The sequence below is a fragment of the Zeugodacus cucurbitae genome, chromosome 2, assembly GCF_028554725.1.
Source record: "Zeugodacus cucurbitae isolate PBARC_wt_2022May chromosome 2, idZeuCucr1.2, whole genome shotgun sequence".
Taxonomy (NCBI): domain Eukaryota; kingdom Metazoa; phylum Arthropoda; class Insecta; order Diptera; family Tephritidae; genus Zeugodacus; species Zeugodacus cucurbitae.
Genome location: NC_071667.1, coordinates 55,590,452 through 55,606,969, shown reverse-complemented (window position 1 = coordinate 55,606,969; position 16,518 = coordinate 55,590,452). Strand labels below are relative to the sequence as shown.

At 31.3% G+C, this 16,518-nt stretch overlaps 2 protein-coding genes across 7 annotated transcripts in view; one reads left to right on the top strand and one right to left on the bottom strand.

The window, feature by feature from the left end:
* The window catches only part of LOC105209562 (protein similar), a 159,768-nt gene extending 150,020 nt beyond the window's left edge, over positions 1 to 9,748 (top strand). For all 6 annotated transcript variants that reach the window (XM_054225901.1, XM_054225900.1, XM_054225899.1 and 3 more), the window contains one exon: positions 8,228 to 9,748. In XM_054225901.1, the coding sequence (XP_054081876.1) occupies positions 8,228 to 8,977 (750 nt within the window). In that variant the 3' untranslated portion in view covers positions 8,978 to 9,748. The remainder of the gene's footprint in view (positions 1 to 8,227) is intronic.
* Positions 9,749 to 13,055: 3,307 nt separating this feature from the next.
* On the bottom strand, positions 13,056 to 15,251 carry LOC105209561 (uncharacterized). The gene is made up of 3 exons (XM_011180001.2): positions 14,665 to 15,251; positions 14,296 to 14,593; positions 13,056 to 13,399 (listed from the first exon to the last, which is right to left on the bottom strand). The coding sequence occupies exons 1-3, from the start codon at positions 15,022 to 15,024 to the stop codon at positions 13,056 to 13,058; spliced, it is 1,002 nt and encodes a 333-aa protein (XP_011178303.2). The 5' UTR covers positions 15,025 to 15,251.
* Positions 15,252 to 16,518: the final 1,267 nt, after the last annotated feature.

Below are 16,518 nucleotides of genomic sequence, written 5' to 3'. Positions count from 1 at the left end.
TATGTAGTTTTTGAGTCTAATTCAGAAGGTACAACAAAAGAAGAGACGTTGTTAAATCCATTAAAAAAAAAAAATAATTTTGAAATAAAAAAAGAATATTTTCTTCTAGTTAATATTAGTTCGTTTAGGCTCCTTTAGGCCTGAATACCTTAAATATTAAGCGTTACTTGTACTTAAGGCTCATAAATATTTCCAGATTTTGCTAATTTTGTATTGAATTGACAATTAGATTACTAAAACCAAAAGTAATCTTAGACAAATAGACATCCACTGTAGGGAACACGTACCTGAAACCTTAAGGAGGCTGGCGATTTATTACCTATCTCTAGCTATGTATATTTATAGTCCTTCAAGTGGCTATACCAGTGTAACCCATGAAAATTAGGCGATTTTCGTGAATTTTTTTAAAAGAAAATACGCAATAGAATGTTTCAAAGTTTTTTTTGGACATAATAAGGTATATTTTCTGCTATATTTTAAGATTTTTTTTTTACAAAAGTATTGAAAAGTAACGGAGTTATGTGTTGAAAATTTTCAAAAATTAACAAAATGGTGTAGTTCTGAAAAATGTCGTTTTTTTTAGATAAAAAAATTGTCGGTTTTTTTAATGCCAAATTGACAATTTCCAACAAATGAAAAAGACCGTAGGTCATTGTATAGTAAATATATTCAATAATACTCAGTTTAAATTTGGAAATTTGACAATCGTTCAATTTCTCTTTGAGTTATGATGTCATCAATTTTGAGAAATGCCGTTTCAAGAAAAACGCGCGGCTTATGCCTGCGAGCGGTTGCTCTTTAGAACGCTGCATTTCAAAAACTATTCAAGATACAACCTTACCGTTTTCACAGTATATTTTTGAAAATATAAACTATCGAAAAAGCAAATAAAAAAATCGATTTTTTTTGAAAATGTCACACTGGTATAGCCACATAATAGCTGTCCCGAAGTCATTTAAATTTGCTAAAATCATTTTAGTTTTTAATTAATGAGCAACGGGAATGACTGTGGGGTTCTCTATATGATTATATAATGACAATCGTATATGATATAAGAGGCTACTCTTGCCATTGTCACATTTTTAATATATATCGTATTCTTATTCAATCTGGAATTTCCAATCATTCAATTTGCCCCCACATCAAGTTTAGGTTTCAGTTATGTGTTATATTCATCATCTGGATATGTAAATTGCATATTTTACAGACCGGCATCCTATAATTTACATGCAAACTAAAGCAACAAGAAAATTTGAAACTCTATATTACAACCAAGTGTTATGTGAGTAATGAGCGTAGCAACGCTATTTGTCACATTTGTGTCAAGTTACTCAATAAAGCCTTTGATGAAAGTGCTACTCAAGGTTTGAAAGACATTTTAACAAGCTGCTGGTATGAAGAAAATACAAACGTGAATATCTTTTTTTTAGCTATTTGTTAGGCTTTCTCAAATATATTTGAATTAAATAACATGAGTTACATACATTATGTACATATACATATATATATGTTTGCTGACAAGTGACTTCCCATGACAGCTCATTTTATGCGCCGATTTCCATGCTGAGAGGAATTCTTATACTTTTCAGATTTGTTGTTGTTGCGCCGGCACGTATGTTATGTATAATATTTCTTTCAATTCCTTTTTGCATTCAATTTTGTTTGCGGCGCGTGCTTTGCAAGTGTTTCAATTACGTTCGCGTAAGAGGAAAAGTTTTACGCAGCACGTGCCACATTTACAAAAGTATTATCAAACAAGTTTTGACATATGCATTTATAATGCACACACTCACATAGATATACTGGCATTCAACTCACTGGCAGTCAGCAACATCTAGAGTATCCTTGCGCACTTGGATGCTTGAGTTCTGTGTGCGTTAAAGTAGTGAATTGATCTTAATAGACGTTTGACAGATTAATACATTTTTGAGAATATCAAATTTGAATTTATAAAAGCAGAGAACTTTATTACTTAATCGCCAATTATGAGCGGAGTTTGGTTAGTATTTTGCATCAATTCATATGATTGATCATTTCTTGCTCCTTTGCGATTTAAAAAAGTTGAAATTGATCTCATTGATCTGATCTTCTCTAGGGTTATCATGTCATATCATATTTTTCATTATTTCGGTAATTATTATTTCAAAGCATGCTGTTTATGTGCCGCAACTATATTTGGTATCAAAAAAGTTAAAGTAAAGCTGTAAAATATGAAATGCCTATTCAGTCTACGTCATGTCTACAGGATCAGGCTTTCCATTATTTGATCAAAGGAAAAGTATAGCATGAATTTCAACGTAGATTTCTAAAGCGCTAACTTCCTGTGGTAGATCTCACTATATGACTCACTTGCACGGGTGTATTCATAATGGATTTCATAATTCTAAATCGTTGAAATTAGAATCCATGGGTTATTGGTAATCCGTGATAAATGCTTCTATGATTATATTTGTTCAAAGCTCGTCTTAAAAAAATTGCTTGCCAAAAACTATAAATGATCCTAATAAACAGTATTGGTTTACAACAGGATGATATCTTTGAAAGTAACAAATCATCCCTGCAGTATAGATTTGCTTTCATATTTATGAAAATTCATATCAAACAATTTTGAACATATCAACATTTGCAATTCGAATAATATTTTAAATCTGAGGTAAATATAAAAGTTAAATGTGATAAAGCGTCTGACACAAATCTAATCAGAAGTTTGTTGTAAAACCACTTCTGGCATTTCTAGAACTCGAGGAAAACTCTTATCTATACTACTATTATAAAGAGGAAAGATGTGTATGTGTATTTGTAATGAATAAACTCGAAAACTATTGTTCCTTTTTACAAAATTCTTTCGCCATTGGAAAGCTACATTCACACCGAGTAGTATAGGCTATATTTATTACTAGAATCTCAACTTTCTGGAAATAGTTCCCAGTTGAGGGTATCAAAACGACTCTGTGATGGAGAATCCTAATCTGAAACTGAAAATCACCTTGCAAGTCATTCTTTTTGCATCGCAATCGCGTGCCTGAGAGCCGAGTAACAAGCGCTCGCAGCTGCTTACTGAACAAAATTTCAAAACCTGCCAAGTACGCGCTTGAGAGTCGAGTACGGAGCGTGTGCAGTGCCTTGAAGAACAACATATTCGAAATATACAAGCTCGCACTAAGGCGTCGAACTCTGAGCGTTCCCAACACCTTCATAATCAGAGAGAAAAACAACGGACACCAAAGACTAGAGGTCATAATCAAGTTTTAGCTCTTTGCAAATAAAATATAATTTTATGTTCGTGTGGCTTTAGACCTGGAAAATCGACAACTGACCAGATATTCACCATGCGCCAAATTTTGGAGAAGACCCGTAAAAAGAGGATCGACACACACCACCTTTTTGTCGATTTTAAAGCTGCTTTCGACAGCACGAAAAGGAGCTGCCTTTACGCCGCGATGTTTGAATTTGGTATCCCCGCAAAACTAGTACGGCTGTGTAAGTTGACGTTGAGCAACACCAAAAGCTCCGTCATGATTGGGAAGGACCTCTCCGAGCCGTTCGATACCAAACGAGGTTTCAGACAAGGTGACTCACTATCGTGCGACTTCTTTAACCTGATGCTGGAAAAAATTATAAGAGCTGCAGAGCTAAACCGAGAAGGTACAATCTTCTACAAGAGTGTACAGCTCCTGGCGTACGCCGATGATATTGATATCATCGGATGCAACAACCGCGCCGTTTGTTCTGCTTTTTCCCGCATGGATAAGGAGGCGAAGCGAATGGGTCTGGAGGTGAATGAGGACAAGACGAAATATCTCCTGTCATCAAGCAAACAGTCGGCGCATTCGCGTCTTGGCTCCCACGTCACTGTTGACAGTCATAACTTCGAGGTCTTTTTACTTTTTTTTATATGAACCCACGCAAGAAACGGGAATATATGTAGTATCATTCTGGTATCTGAGTTGACAAGAGATATATAGAAATTACCAGAAACCAACACTGAAAATGTGCAGATTACGCTATTACAAAGGATGTAATCGGCTAAAATGTATGTCTTTGCGTGTGTAATAAAAGCCCACACACAGTCTAACCTAGAACATACTGTAGATAAGTATTAACTGGAAGGCTCGTGCATAAAGTTGTATTTTCTTTTAAATCCATTGCTAGAAATGCTACATAAATGTATGTACGAAGGTCTACACATTTAAACATATATACATACTTCTAACCACAATAAAATTGCTCATAAAAGCAGATATGAAAATTAATACGCCAACGCAGAGTTTTTTGTTTTTTGCCTAACATAAGCGCCACTTGTATGTACTACGGTCAATAACCGGCGAAGCAAATATGATGTTTATTTCCTTTAAGATAAACACGCCTGATTGTGAGCAAATACGGGTATATGCGCGCACATTTCTATATGAATATGTATCACATTCTACAATTTTTTTTTCTAATGTCAAAAAGGTAAATATTTCATACGCATACAAATGAGCTCATTTATAACGGCTTGTTTGTGTCGAAAGCCGCGTAGTCAACTGGCGCTCACTCGTCCGCTTTACCTCCCCGCTCGCTACGCTAACGAGCAATACAAAATGCTGCCAACTCACATAACGGTAATACGCCACAATAAAAAAGAAAATATTATAAAGACAACAGCAGTATTTATATAATAAGCGCTCAAGGACTTATTGCCCACAAAGGTATGTGAGTTAAAGCGCCTTAAAGTAGACTAAGCGCGTGCGTTTGTTGCTTAAAGCTTGAACAAACAGTGTTGCACACATAATAATTAAAAGAAACAATGAATGACTAAATCAAATAGCGACGCAAAAAGATATTACTTAATTAAATAGGAAACAATTTGTGGAATATGTAGGTAATGGAAGAAGGCTTGCGCTATTGAGTCAATCGGAAACTTTTTGTAAAATCATGCCAAGCCAAGGCGCCACTTTGCATGCAGTTGGGTATGGGTATATGTATTAAAATATTGCTTGCGTGCATATACTATATATGTATTAATGACCTGCAACAACACGGCGTAAAAGTGTTGTTTTTACTTTCACTTTCCCTTCTACTGTAGCAGTGCGTCAAAACAACATGCAAACATGGGCGGCAAGTGTGTGTGCGAAAGGGTCAAAGACCGTTGTGTTTTCAAATTGCTATATGCTGTAGTTGTTGCTGTATTTGTAGTTGGTACTGTGGGAAGCTCTAGCGCTAAGCTTTTTGCTGGAAACAGTTGTCAGCTGTGCAATGCATACATAAAAAAGCTCAAAGCTGAAATATATATATATATTTTATATATATCTGTATATATTTATATCTACATACATAAATACTATATGCATATCGCACAAAGTCAATAAATATATTTGAAACGGAATGGCCTATAAAGTTTGTCTATAGACATAATGCATATATATATATGTACATATGTTTGATCATAAATATTTTTTTCTGTTTTTTTAAGACTTTGTTGTCTTTACCTAATTGTGAATATTTTGTTTTTAAATTCTTTAGTAAATACAGCTATAATTAGCTTGTTTTCGTTATCAATGTTTTCTTACATAAATACATGCATATGTATGTACATATATGTATATGAGACCAGCCCTCTTTTTTAATTATAAATTCATTGAATCAATATAGTCATATATATATATATATACAAATTATCTTGATTTCAAATTTTAGAGAGGCACGTAAGACACAAAGTATGTATGTAATTATATGTGGAATTTGCGTTTGTTTCAGTTGCAGCTATATATATATATATATATATATATATATATATATATATATATATATATATATATATATATATATATATATATATATATATGTATATATATAATTCCACATATGTACGTCTACACATGCCTGTATATTGTGTTAATGCAGTTATATACGTTTGGTCCTATCTGGCATCGCTTTAAGCTGTTGCTTAGCGCTGATATTCGGTGATAATCTTTGAACCTTGATTGTATTTCAATGGTTTCTAAGGAGTTCTTTACTTTGAAGCGAATTTAAACAAATATATTATATAAAAATTTCAAGCGAGAACTTAACTTTAGAGTTTTATTATGTTAATTTGGAAATTTCAATGAATCTAATTGTGAATTAAAAAGATATATGCTTACCATTTAATCTACAAAAGTGTCAATCATACAAATGATTTTGAAATATTTTGAAAATTGACTTTAGTAAACTTTAAAATTGCCGTTATTTTTTGAACACAACTCATCAAATTTGAAATATAATACAGGAGAACTTTCATAACTCGAACTTCTCTAACTCGAATCCTTGAATTGGCAATGGAAGTCAAATTTCATACAAATATCATTCCATAAATCGAACTTTTCGACCAGAGCGCATAATACAAAATTTTAAATTTTACTTTCGAGGCAGGATTTTAAAAGAGTCTCTCTATATCGTATGGAGGTGAACAAAAAAATATTATTCTAATCTATAATAATTCATAAATCAGATAACAAAGGCATGGGATGCAGACGTCAGGAGCCAAACAATAGCAAACTACAAGAAACAAAATTACAGAATACGTGTTTTAACGTATTTACATAAAACTTTATGCGTAGTAAATATATAAAACTGTGTTTAAATCTATATTTTACAGCTTTTTGAGAAATTGTATGTTTTAATGAAAATTCTATAACTCGAAGTCTCTCAAACTTGAAGTTTTTTTTTTATGTGGAATATGGTGATTCGAGTTAGGGAAGTTCCACTGTATCAACGTAATAAAAAATATATATAAAAAATTTTGAAATTTGACTTTAGGACAATTGCAAATTTTAAAATTGCCGTTATTTTTTGAACACATCTCGTCAAATTTGAAATATAATATTAATATTTTAAGATATACATATTTTCAAAACCCAAAATAATAAAATAATTTTGCAAATCATTTTTCGAATATTCCCCCTATTTTATTTTTAATTTTTTTTATAACATTTAATTTTTTAAAACTTAAATTAGGTAGCAATACCATAAATAACATTTCTTTCAACAACCTTTGTTGATAATCATTCATTTAATTGTATTTTATAAAATGTGATTTCCAAACTATAAAAAGCGATGGCAACTCTTTTCCAATATATACTTCAAAAATTAATATTGAAAATAGCTATTGAATTACCTCCATTTAAATGAAGTTCTAATACTAGACACATTTAATTCGTAACGAGGTGGCAACCATATTTCAATTAATAGCTAAACTTTGTCTCTATAAACAACTTAAGACTTTTTAATATCATTTCTTCACAAATTTTTGATTTATTAATAATTTTTCATATGTCAATTGGCAATATAAATTATTTAAAAAAACCCAAATTTAAATTTTTTTCAATATAATATTTTTTTAATATTAATGTTGTTCAAAATACCACATTATGATATTTATAAGTTAATATTCATTTAAAATTATAAAAACTGGTGAAAAAGTAAACGTAGGAAGATCTCCCTCTACAGCAGAGATGAAAATCTTTGAAAATTTAATTTATAAATAATGTAAAAATAAAATAATACATTATAATAATATATTATTACAAAAGGTCTCTACTAAATATATAAATTATATATAAGCAATATTTTGTAAACAAATACCAATAATTAAAAAAAGCTAAAAATCAATTGCAATAAAACAAAAATTCATAAAAGACTTAGGTTAAGATTGTACTTATTTAAGTTATTATTTATGAAACCCATATAGTACTATAGTTTTAACATAAGAATACATTATACAAATATGAAACTAAAATTGATCCATTTACAAATTTGTTAAAAAGAAAAAATGTAATTTTGTAATAATACTTTCTCCAAATCGAGTTTTATGCCATTGCATCGGTAAATAATTGGTGAATTAAATATAAAATGTTGTTGGTTTCCATCTATTTATATTATTTTATTATATTTCCAGTCAAAGTCGCTTGAGTTTCAAAACTGCAAAAGTCCAGAATTTAAAGGTATTAAGTAATTTAATCATTTTGTTCACAACTTCTCCGTAAATTGCTTTTAATAACTTCACTAAATATCAGAGCTTAAAGTGCGCGTGAGAAATCTATATCACTTAGTTTCAATATTTTATTGATCCTCTCTAAAAAGAAAAGTGGACATATGCGGTTTTTGAACTCAAATTCTACTTCGACTCTCAAAACACTCTGAAAACTGAAAAACTAATATATTTCTTTATTATTTTCTTCTTCTTGTTCCTCCACCCATACAATAGACAACTAGCTTTACTAAGCAGAGTGGCATGCTTATGGATGAAGACTCCTTGGATCAGGCACCATCTCCACCAATGTCGGCCATGTCGCCATCGCTCATCAAACCCTTGCATTGTCAAACATCGACGGCTGCATTGCTACGCAATTACCGTCACAATCCAATGATTGGCGGACCCGGTGTGTTGCCATCACCACCGTTTGGACCCGCTAGCTGCAACGCCAGTCCTGTCAGCAGTAACTGCTGCGAAGTAAGCCCACCTGGCCTAACACCGGCCGACACTGAGTCCACCTCGGACAGCGGCATAGATGACATTAGCATGATTGAAACGTCCTCACCGATTAAGGTGCAATTGGAGCAGCCCAGCAGCCCACAATTCAAGTCGTCGCCGACCAGCGGTTGTTCGGCCGCCACAAAGGATATGCTTTTGATGAAATGCTTGAACAGCAAAGCGGCCAAGAAACGTGCCATGTTCAGTGAGGTACAATTGAAGCAACAACAGCAACAACTCTTGACTGCAACGGCTGTCAAAACCAGCAACGGTAATGTCAATTTAGGCGAGAACAAGTCCACAAATAATCATGTTGGTGGACGTAAGGGTTCGATGACATCTTTCATCGACAACATAAATCCACTCATGGAACCATTTATAATGGATCTATGCAATGATGACTATGATGTGGCAACCGAGCCATTGCTTGGAACAACTGAAATCGATCATGTGCTCAATAACTGGAGCCATAATATGGCCTAGTTAACGGCGGACATGAGCGCGACTAAAACCATACGGAAGAAACGAACCAAACATTTAGACACGACGAAGACGACAAAATCGGCAAAGAGACGATGACAATGCAGACGATAGAGGGAAAATGTTGGGGATTAGGAAAGAGCTTTATAACATATTCGATGCATTTACTATACACGTAGGGAAATGCTAAAATAATTGTATAGGTTGTTGTAGGCGGAACGATTGGACGATTGACGCGCGCACGAAACGAAAAGTAACGAAGTAACTGTAAATAAAGCTGTCGTTTATGTAGATTTTGTTTTTGAGCAAGGTACACGAAGTTTACAAACACCTGCTGCGAACTACAAGCGATGGCTGAAGTGCGATTATACAGTTAGTTGTTGGCGGCGGTGACGACAGACCGCTGTAGCGAAAAGTAAGGTAATGGAAACGGAAATTTAATGGCGAACATTCGTCACGGACATTCTAAACAAGCAGCGAAATTTGCTTTTTTCTTGTTTTGAAATTTCGATTTGTTGTACAGTTAAAGCTGGACAAGTACATATTTGGCCATAATTCGTTGATGCGTTGACGAATAGCAAGCTCGAGCTTTTGGTTTTTGCGAAATAGGCTTAGGGAATACGATGGACGACGCGGTAGTGAGGAAAATTTAAGGAACGAATATTTTTTACGAATACTTTATTTTCTTACAGGACAGTTACAAACATACATACACACATATATATATATACATTTTCAAGAAAAAATGCAATTTATTTGGTTTTCGGTAGTTCACATCACTTGATGAGATACAACAAAAAAATTGATAGAACAAACAGTTAGAATAAAAGCACAGTTGCATTTAAGCTTTTACAACGAAAGCTCCAAAGTGCTGGAGGAAAATCTTTTGGGTTGTAAAATAGTTGGTTGACTTAAGTGAAGCAAAATTTTTGGCGATTTTTGTGGAACTTCGATAATTTAATTTTCGAAAATATTAAAACAGCTTCTAGAAAATATGTTTTGAAACAAATGAAAGCTGAGCGGAAGCATACGAAACAAATCCGCATACATTTTTTTCTAAATTTGTTTAAATTACTTTCGATAACAAATTTTTTCTAAAGAGTACTTGTTGTAGTAATTTTACTAAAAAATTAGACTTTAGTTATCATAATCGAGATCGCTTGAATTCGCTTCATTTATGCAGCCACACTGTTTTTTCAGCCAATAGGAATCAAAATAATTGAGTGCTGGTTTTTGTTATTTCTACACTTTTCAATTTCAAAATTTTAATGGTTTTTGTTTTTTCACTTAAGTTACGGTAAATTTTTGCAAAATATTAAAAATAAGCAGCCACATATATACATATACACACACGTATAGCAACAACTTTAAAACTTTTAACCGTATCAAGAACCCACATAGAATTAATAAGAAATTTGCGTAGAGTCAGCAGCAAAAAATTAAAAAAAAAACAACAACAACAAATAGAACAACAGTAAATATATACATTTATAAACTTTGTTAGTCTTAACTTTTTACTGCCCAAAACAGAAGTAAACATTGCGGTTAGTTATGTAAGTGCAAATCTTTATATAGTACGTACAAGTATATACACATATAATTATGAAAACAAAAAAAAATAGTTAACACACAAGTTAACAACAAAAAAATGTTAAAAACAATTAAAGAAAAATAGTGTCATAGTTTTTGTGTTTAAAACGGTTTATTACTGAAAATTATTTTATTGAAAATGTGGTATAAAATTTTAAATAACACCCTGACATGCTGTGGGAATAACAAAATATTTTCAGAAAAAATTATTTCTTTAAAGCAAAAATTTTGTTTAAGAAAAAAACTATTTTTAAAATTTTTTAACATTAAAAATGAAAGGCTCTAATAGCATAAATGCAATATTTTTATTTTTCTTTTAAATATTTTTTTAATAATTTGTATAATATGTTTTTTTATTTTTTTTTTTTAATTTTTTTATATTTTTTTTTTCAAAAAATATATTTTTTCAATATTTTTTTTTTTACTTTTTTAATATTTGCTTTTAATTTCTTCCTTGAGATCTTACATTTTTTCATTTTTTTTTATTTTAACTTTATTTTATTTTTTATGTTTGTTTTTAATATTTTTTTTAATATTTTTTTTATTATTTTTTATTATTTTTTTAATAATTTGTGTAATATTTTTTTAGATTTTTTAATAATAACGCTATACTTTTTATTAAAAAATAATAAAATTTTTTTTCAATAATTTTTGTTTTTAATTGTTTAATTATTTGCTTTTAATTTTTCCTTGAGATTTTAAATTTTTTTCTTTTTATTTTTTTATTTTAACTTAATTTAATTTTTTTTGTTTGGTTTTAATATTTTTTTATTATTTTTTATTATTTTTTTAATAATTTGTGTAATATTTTTTTAGTTTTTTTAATAATAACGCTATACTTTTTATTAAAAAATAATAAAATTTTTTTTCAATAATTTTTGTTTTTAATTGTTTAATTATTTGCTTTTAATTTTTTCCTTGAGATTTTAAATTTTTTCCTTTTTATATTTTTTTATTTTAACTTAATTTTATTTTTATGTTTTTTTTTAATATTTATTTTATTTTTTATTTAAAATTTTTGTTATTTTTTATTTAAATTTTTTTGTTACAACATTTTGGTTTATATTTTCTTTAGTTTTTATTTAATTATTATTTTTTTATTATTTTTTTTATTTTTCTTTTAATTATTTTTTTAATAATTTTTTTTTTTAATATTTTTTTTTTTAATTTTTTTAAATATTTTCTTTTACATTTATTTTTTTTTTTAATAAAATCCATCTCGAAATTTATTATTTTTCCAATAATTGCAAAAAAAAACTATGCAAATATTTTTCGTAGACCACACAAAAACTATGACGCAACAAAAAAATGTAATTTAGGTTAAGTTTAGTTTGTAGTTATAAAAAATTAATAAAAAAAACCAACGTAAATAATTATAAAAAATGTTTAAGTGTTACTTTAATAAAAGCAGAGGGGATTAATTAATTTTTTTTTTCACAATTTGCACAATGTTATTATACTCAAAAGCAAACTAAAACAATTTATTTCAAAAATTCAAACAAAAAAATTTAAATTACTCAAAACACTAATGCTGAGCAAGTTTTTGTAAAATCGTTTGAACAAAGAAATCTTCATATAACAAGCTTACAACAACACTAAAATTAATTTTCTACAACTTTACAACAATTTTCACGCATTTATTTAGTTTAAATTGCGCGTTTTTTACAAAAAAATCAGACAATTTTTTTAAACTTTGTTATTAATAGTTTATTAGTGTAATTAAAAATAAAATTACAATTTACATTCAATTAAAATTTTTTTTAAAACTTATATGCATATATATGTATTTGGTGTTTGCATTTTTCAAAAGTCCATTTTTCGCATTAAAAAATATGTGGGTTTATTGAATGTTTTTTTTTTTCGTTTTCTTAGTTGGCAGTAATTAAAACAAAAATTGTTTGAAATTTTTAGTGAAAAGCGGCGCTATTAAGTAAAAGAGAAATTGTTGTAAAGCTTACGAGTACTATCAACATTTAAAAAATTAAAAACATTATAATTTATAATAAAAAAACTTGCTCAGCGTTAGTGCATTTAAGACAACACTAGATAATCTGTACCAAATTTATAACAAAAAAAAAATTGTAAATTTTTTAACAATTTCAAACAATTGAAGCATACAAAATAAATGGAAACTATCTATAACTGTATACTCTGCAAATTTAGTTGTTACTTCTAACTGTTATTTAAGGCATACTATTATGTGGCAATTTTTTCACACTTCTATTCATTAGTAAACATTTTAATAAAAAGCAATTTTTTAGTTTTATTTTAATTTTGTTCACACGTTTTTTGATCATTATTTCTGTTTTGGCAATAATATCTACACATAAATGCATATAAAATGATGAGTTTAATGCTAAATAAATATTAATTGAATCGTAAATTGTAATAAAAAAACGCAGTGTTGTTTTCATTTCAAGCGGATATTGGTGAAAGTGAGTATAAAAAAATATTTATAATAAATTACAGTATAATATATTTCTTTCAAACTCTAAGCAAACTTCACATGATTGCTCAGCAGCTCCGTTAGTTCACTTGCTGGATTGGCCCAGTAACATGTGGGATAGGCGTTCACACAGCTTGTATCTGCATTAGTTTTGCCAGCCTTTATCGCACGTCTCAAGTCGCCGTACGGCGCGAACATGTCGAGAAGCCACGTAAAGCTCGTCAAACCATCGATGATTTTTTGCACACTGCTCGCTTGGCCATGACGCACTTTCTGTCGGGATTCCTGCAGCATGAGGCAAATGGTTTTTTGCACGCAAGCACCGATGTCGATTTTATTATCCAAAAATGTCTCTTCGATGCGTGCAAAGAGGCTTGGTAGTGTCGTCTCTGTGTGTGCGTGTGGTAGGAAGACAGTAATAATATTTTATTTAATAATATTTAGCGGGGTATGGCTACTTGTTAATGCGACTGAGACAAAAATTTAAATTAGAGAAGAAAGGTAAATCTTAAAGCGATTGGTACTCTTCAGCAGTCCTTATTACACTACCGAATGAATTTCTGCCATAAAAAGGCTGTGGTAAAATATCTCGGGTCATTCGTAGACGGCAATGAGTCCATACCTCGACTACTATGTGTAAATTCGTGAAAATAGTTTGTGAGATAGCCGAGCCAGGAAAGAGCTGTGGCTGCAGTAGCCGAACGTATACGCTTCAGTCCTGTAAGGTGACTAGACAACGACCTTTTCAACTTCGAATTGCATACAACATTATCTTTTATGGAGAGACCCTGGATTACGGTCTTTCAAGATTCAATTAGTTCGGCAGTTAAAGTACCCCAAGGCTTTAAGGTTGTCATAATTGTACAACAATTCTCAAGTCCTCGGCTAGTTTAAAGTAAAATCTTATGGAATCGTAAGCCTTAACCTTTATCACCGAGAAGGTTACTCAGTTATATATATTTCAGTACCGGCAAGGGATAAAATGAACTCGGATCGTCAATAGTTTCAGCCGACCACACGTCAACCTACATAATTCAATAGATTCTCGATGCCTTGTACGACAGCTCGGTAATAACCGGAAAGAGTTCGGATGCACGGAGTTAAGGTATGACGTCGATTAACTTTTTTGGAGTGCGGTCAATGACTGATATTATGTATCGACTAAACTATTCGAGAGAGGGAGCTTTCGTTAGAAGGAAGGTAACTATTTTCAAAATTAATGAGAAACTACATAAGGAAGGCACCAGAGAGCTAGTTTTTTACAGTTATCACAAAATCACCTTACCAATTCTCTCGCCAGTGTCATTTTTGTAGACTAAACGAAAATGATCGAAAAGGTTTTTGGCTTCGTATAAATAGTTTTCGGAATCGGTGTAGCGTTTCTTTCTGCTTTCTGTATCACGCTCATTAAATATTTTCTTCTCTGCTTCTTCGCTGCTATCTTCTGCATGCGCCGTCTCTTCATCCTCAATCGCACGTCCTTTGAAAAAACTGAGTGAGCGTAGAAGATGCGCTACAATCATGCTGCCACCGGCCAGTAGACCGCTGGTTATCAACGATGCTGTGTTGATGTTGACCATGGCCTGCAATGAAAATATAAATTTTTTCTGATAATATTTAAAATATAGTTAAACAAATAATGAGGATGCATTACCGGCGTGTTGCCAAATTTGTCCTTATAACGTTTTACTGGCACTTTGATAAAGGGCAGCTCAAAATCCAATCCCATCGCAACATCCTTACCGAGCGGACGAAATGAGAAGAAGCTATCGCGTCCACTGCGTTCGGATGGCGAAAAAATATTGTCGGAGTCCATTGCGTAAGCGCTTAACGGTAAAAGTGTCACTATTAAAGCTCTCAGTAGCATATTGAACAGGTATATGAGAAAACTTTTAGACCGAACTGTTTGGAGTTTTTCCTTGACTGCCTTGGATGTTGGCCTAAGCGCTTCTACAAAGAAATTTCGTGTATAATTCGGCTTTATATGGCGCAGTGGAAAGGAAATGCTTTGCATTTCAACATAAGTGTGATATGCTCTGTTGCTCGTTCGAATCACAACTTAATTGGTCTAAGCAGTTTTGGTTAACTAAAGTCGCACTACTTTGTTCAGGTAATTACATGTAATGGGTCCTATTAAGTGTCGTCATTCACACACGTGTGGAGTGTGCACTTTAAAGAGGTGAGCTAATTCCAAGCTGTTATGTATTTGTCGCACTATTTTTGAGTTTTTTTTTGTAAGAAATTTAAATGTGTCATGATTTTGTAGTGTGATTCAACTTTTGATCTAGATATGTAACCCTGGTTCACACATTAATACTTACATATGAATGAAAGTAATTTGCATAGAGTCTTATAACATTTGTGGTAGGTTTGATGCTATCACCATGAAGGTCAATTCTAAGTAGGGATGAAACAGCATTTTTTGGTTGTATATGTATGTTCCTACAGACAGTCACTTAAATAAGTAGACACCGTATGACTTTCGAAAACAAACTTTAAAAGCTCGGCAATGAATTAAATAATATGGAATCTATTAGTAAATTGGAATCTATTAGTTTCATGTGGAGGGTTCCATTAGTTACATAGTAGAAATATAAAAAGATAAAGAATCGTCGAAAAGAGAAATTGTATTTAATCTCAGATAACCAATAAAAATTGTGGATGGGTTGGATTGCGAAAGAGGTATGTTTCAGCAAAGTTTTTGCCCAAAAAACTTACTTTTGAACAGAATAACAGTTGGTTGAGCTTAATATATCAAGTTAATGGTGATCTCAACAAGGTTAAAACTTGGAACGAGACAAATGAATAAAGTTATGACTTCGATATTAGAAGAACTCAATTTCAAAATCGCTGTACGATGCTTTTGGAATACGCCTTGAATACATTTCTTTGAAACCAGTTCATCGTTCTTAACCTTATTTAAGGTACCCCCCCCCCCCCCATTCTCGGTTTCAAAAGATCTATTTTTTTTTTTAAATTTAATTCGAACCTATAACTATTCAAGAATGTTCCTTTAAATTTTCAAGTGAAAATTTCAAAAACTCTTGAAGATATAGCCCATTATGGCGACCGTGAGAGCGCCTCAAAACTTTAAACGAGTTTTTCTCGAAACAGTGTTTTTACGACTGACGCATGAGGATACTCAAAACCTATAAATTCAATCGGTTCCAAATTTTAATACGATATTCTATACATGTATGTAGCTAACTAGGATAAAGATCTTCTTTACATTTCAACTTGTGGCTGTAAAAGGGGATTTTCAAAAAAAATGTTCAATGGTCCGGCATTTTGTTAATTTTTGTGCGAAATTAATAATCCTAGTTCATACCAGAGCCAAACATGTACTCTTTCTAATCCCGTTGGAATTTTTGGTTTCAGATGTTCCAGTGAGCGGAAATTTCATGCTTTTGTCTGGTCACAAAAACAACAACAAAAAATTATGAAATTTTTTTTCTTCATTTTTAAGTCTTCAAATAAATGTATGCAAAGTTACAACCCTAAAAAATAA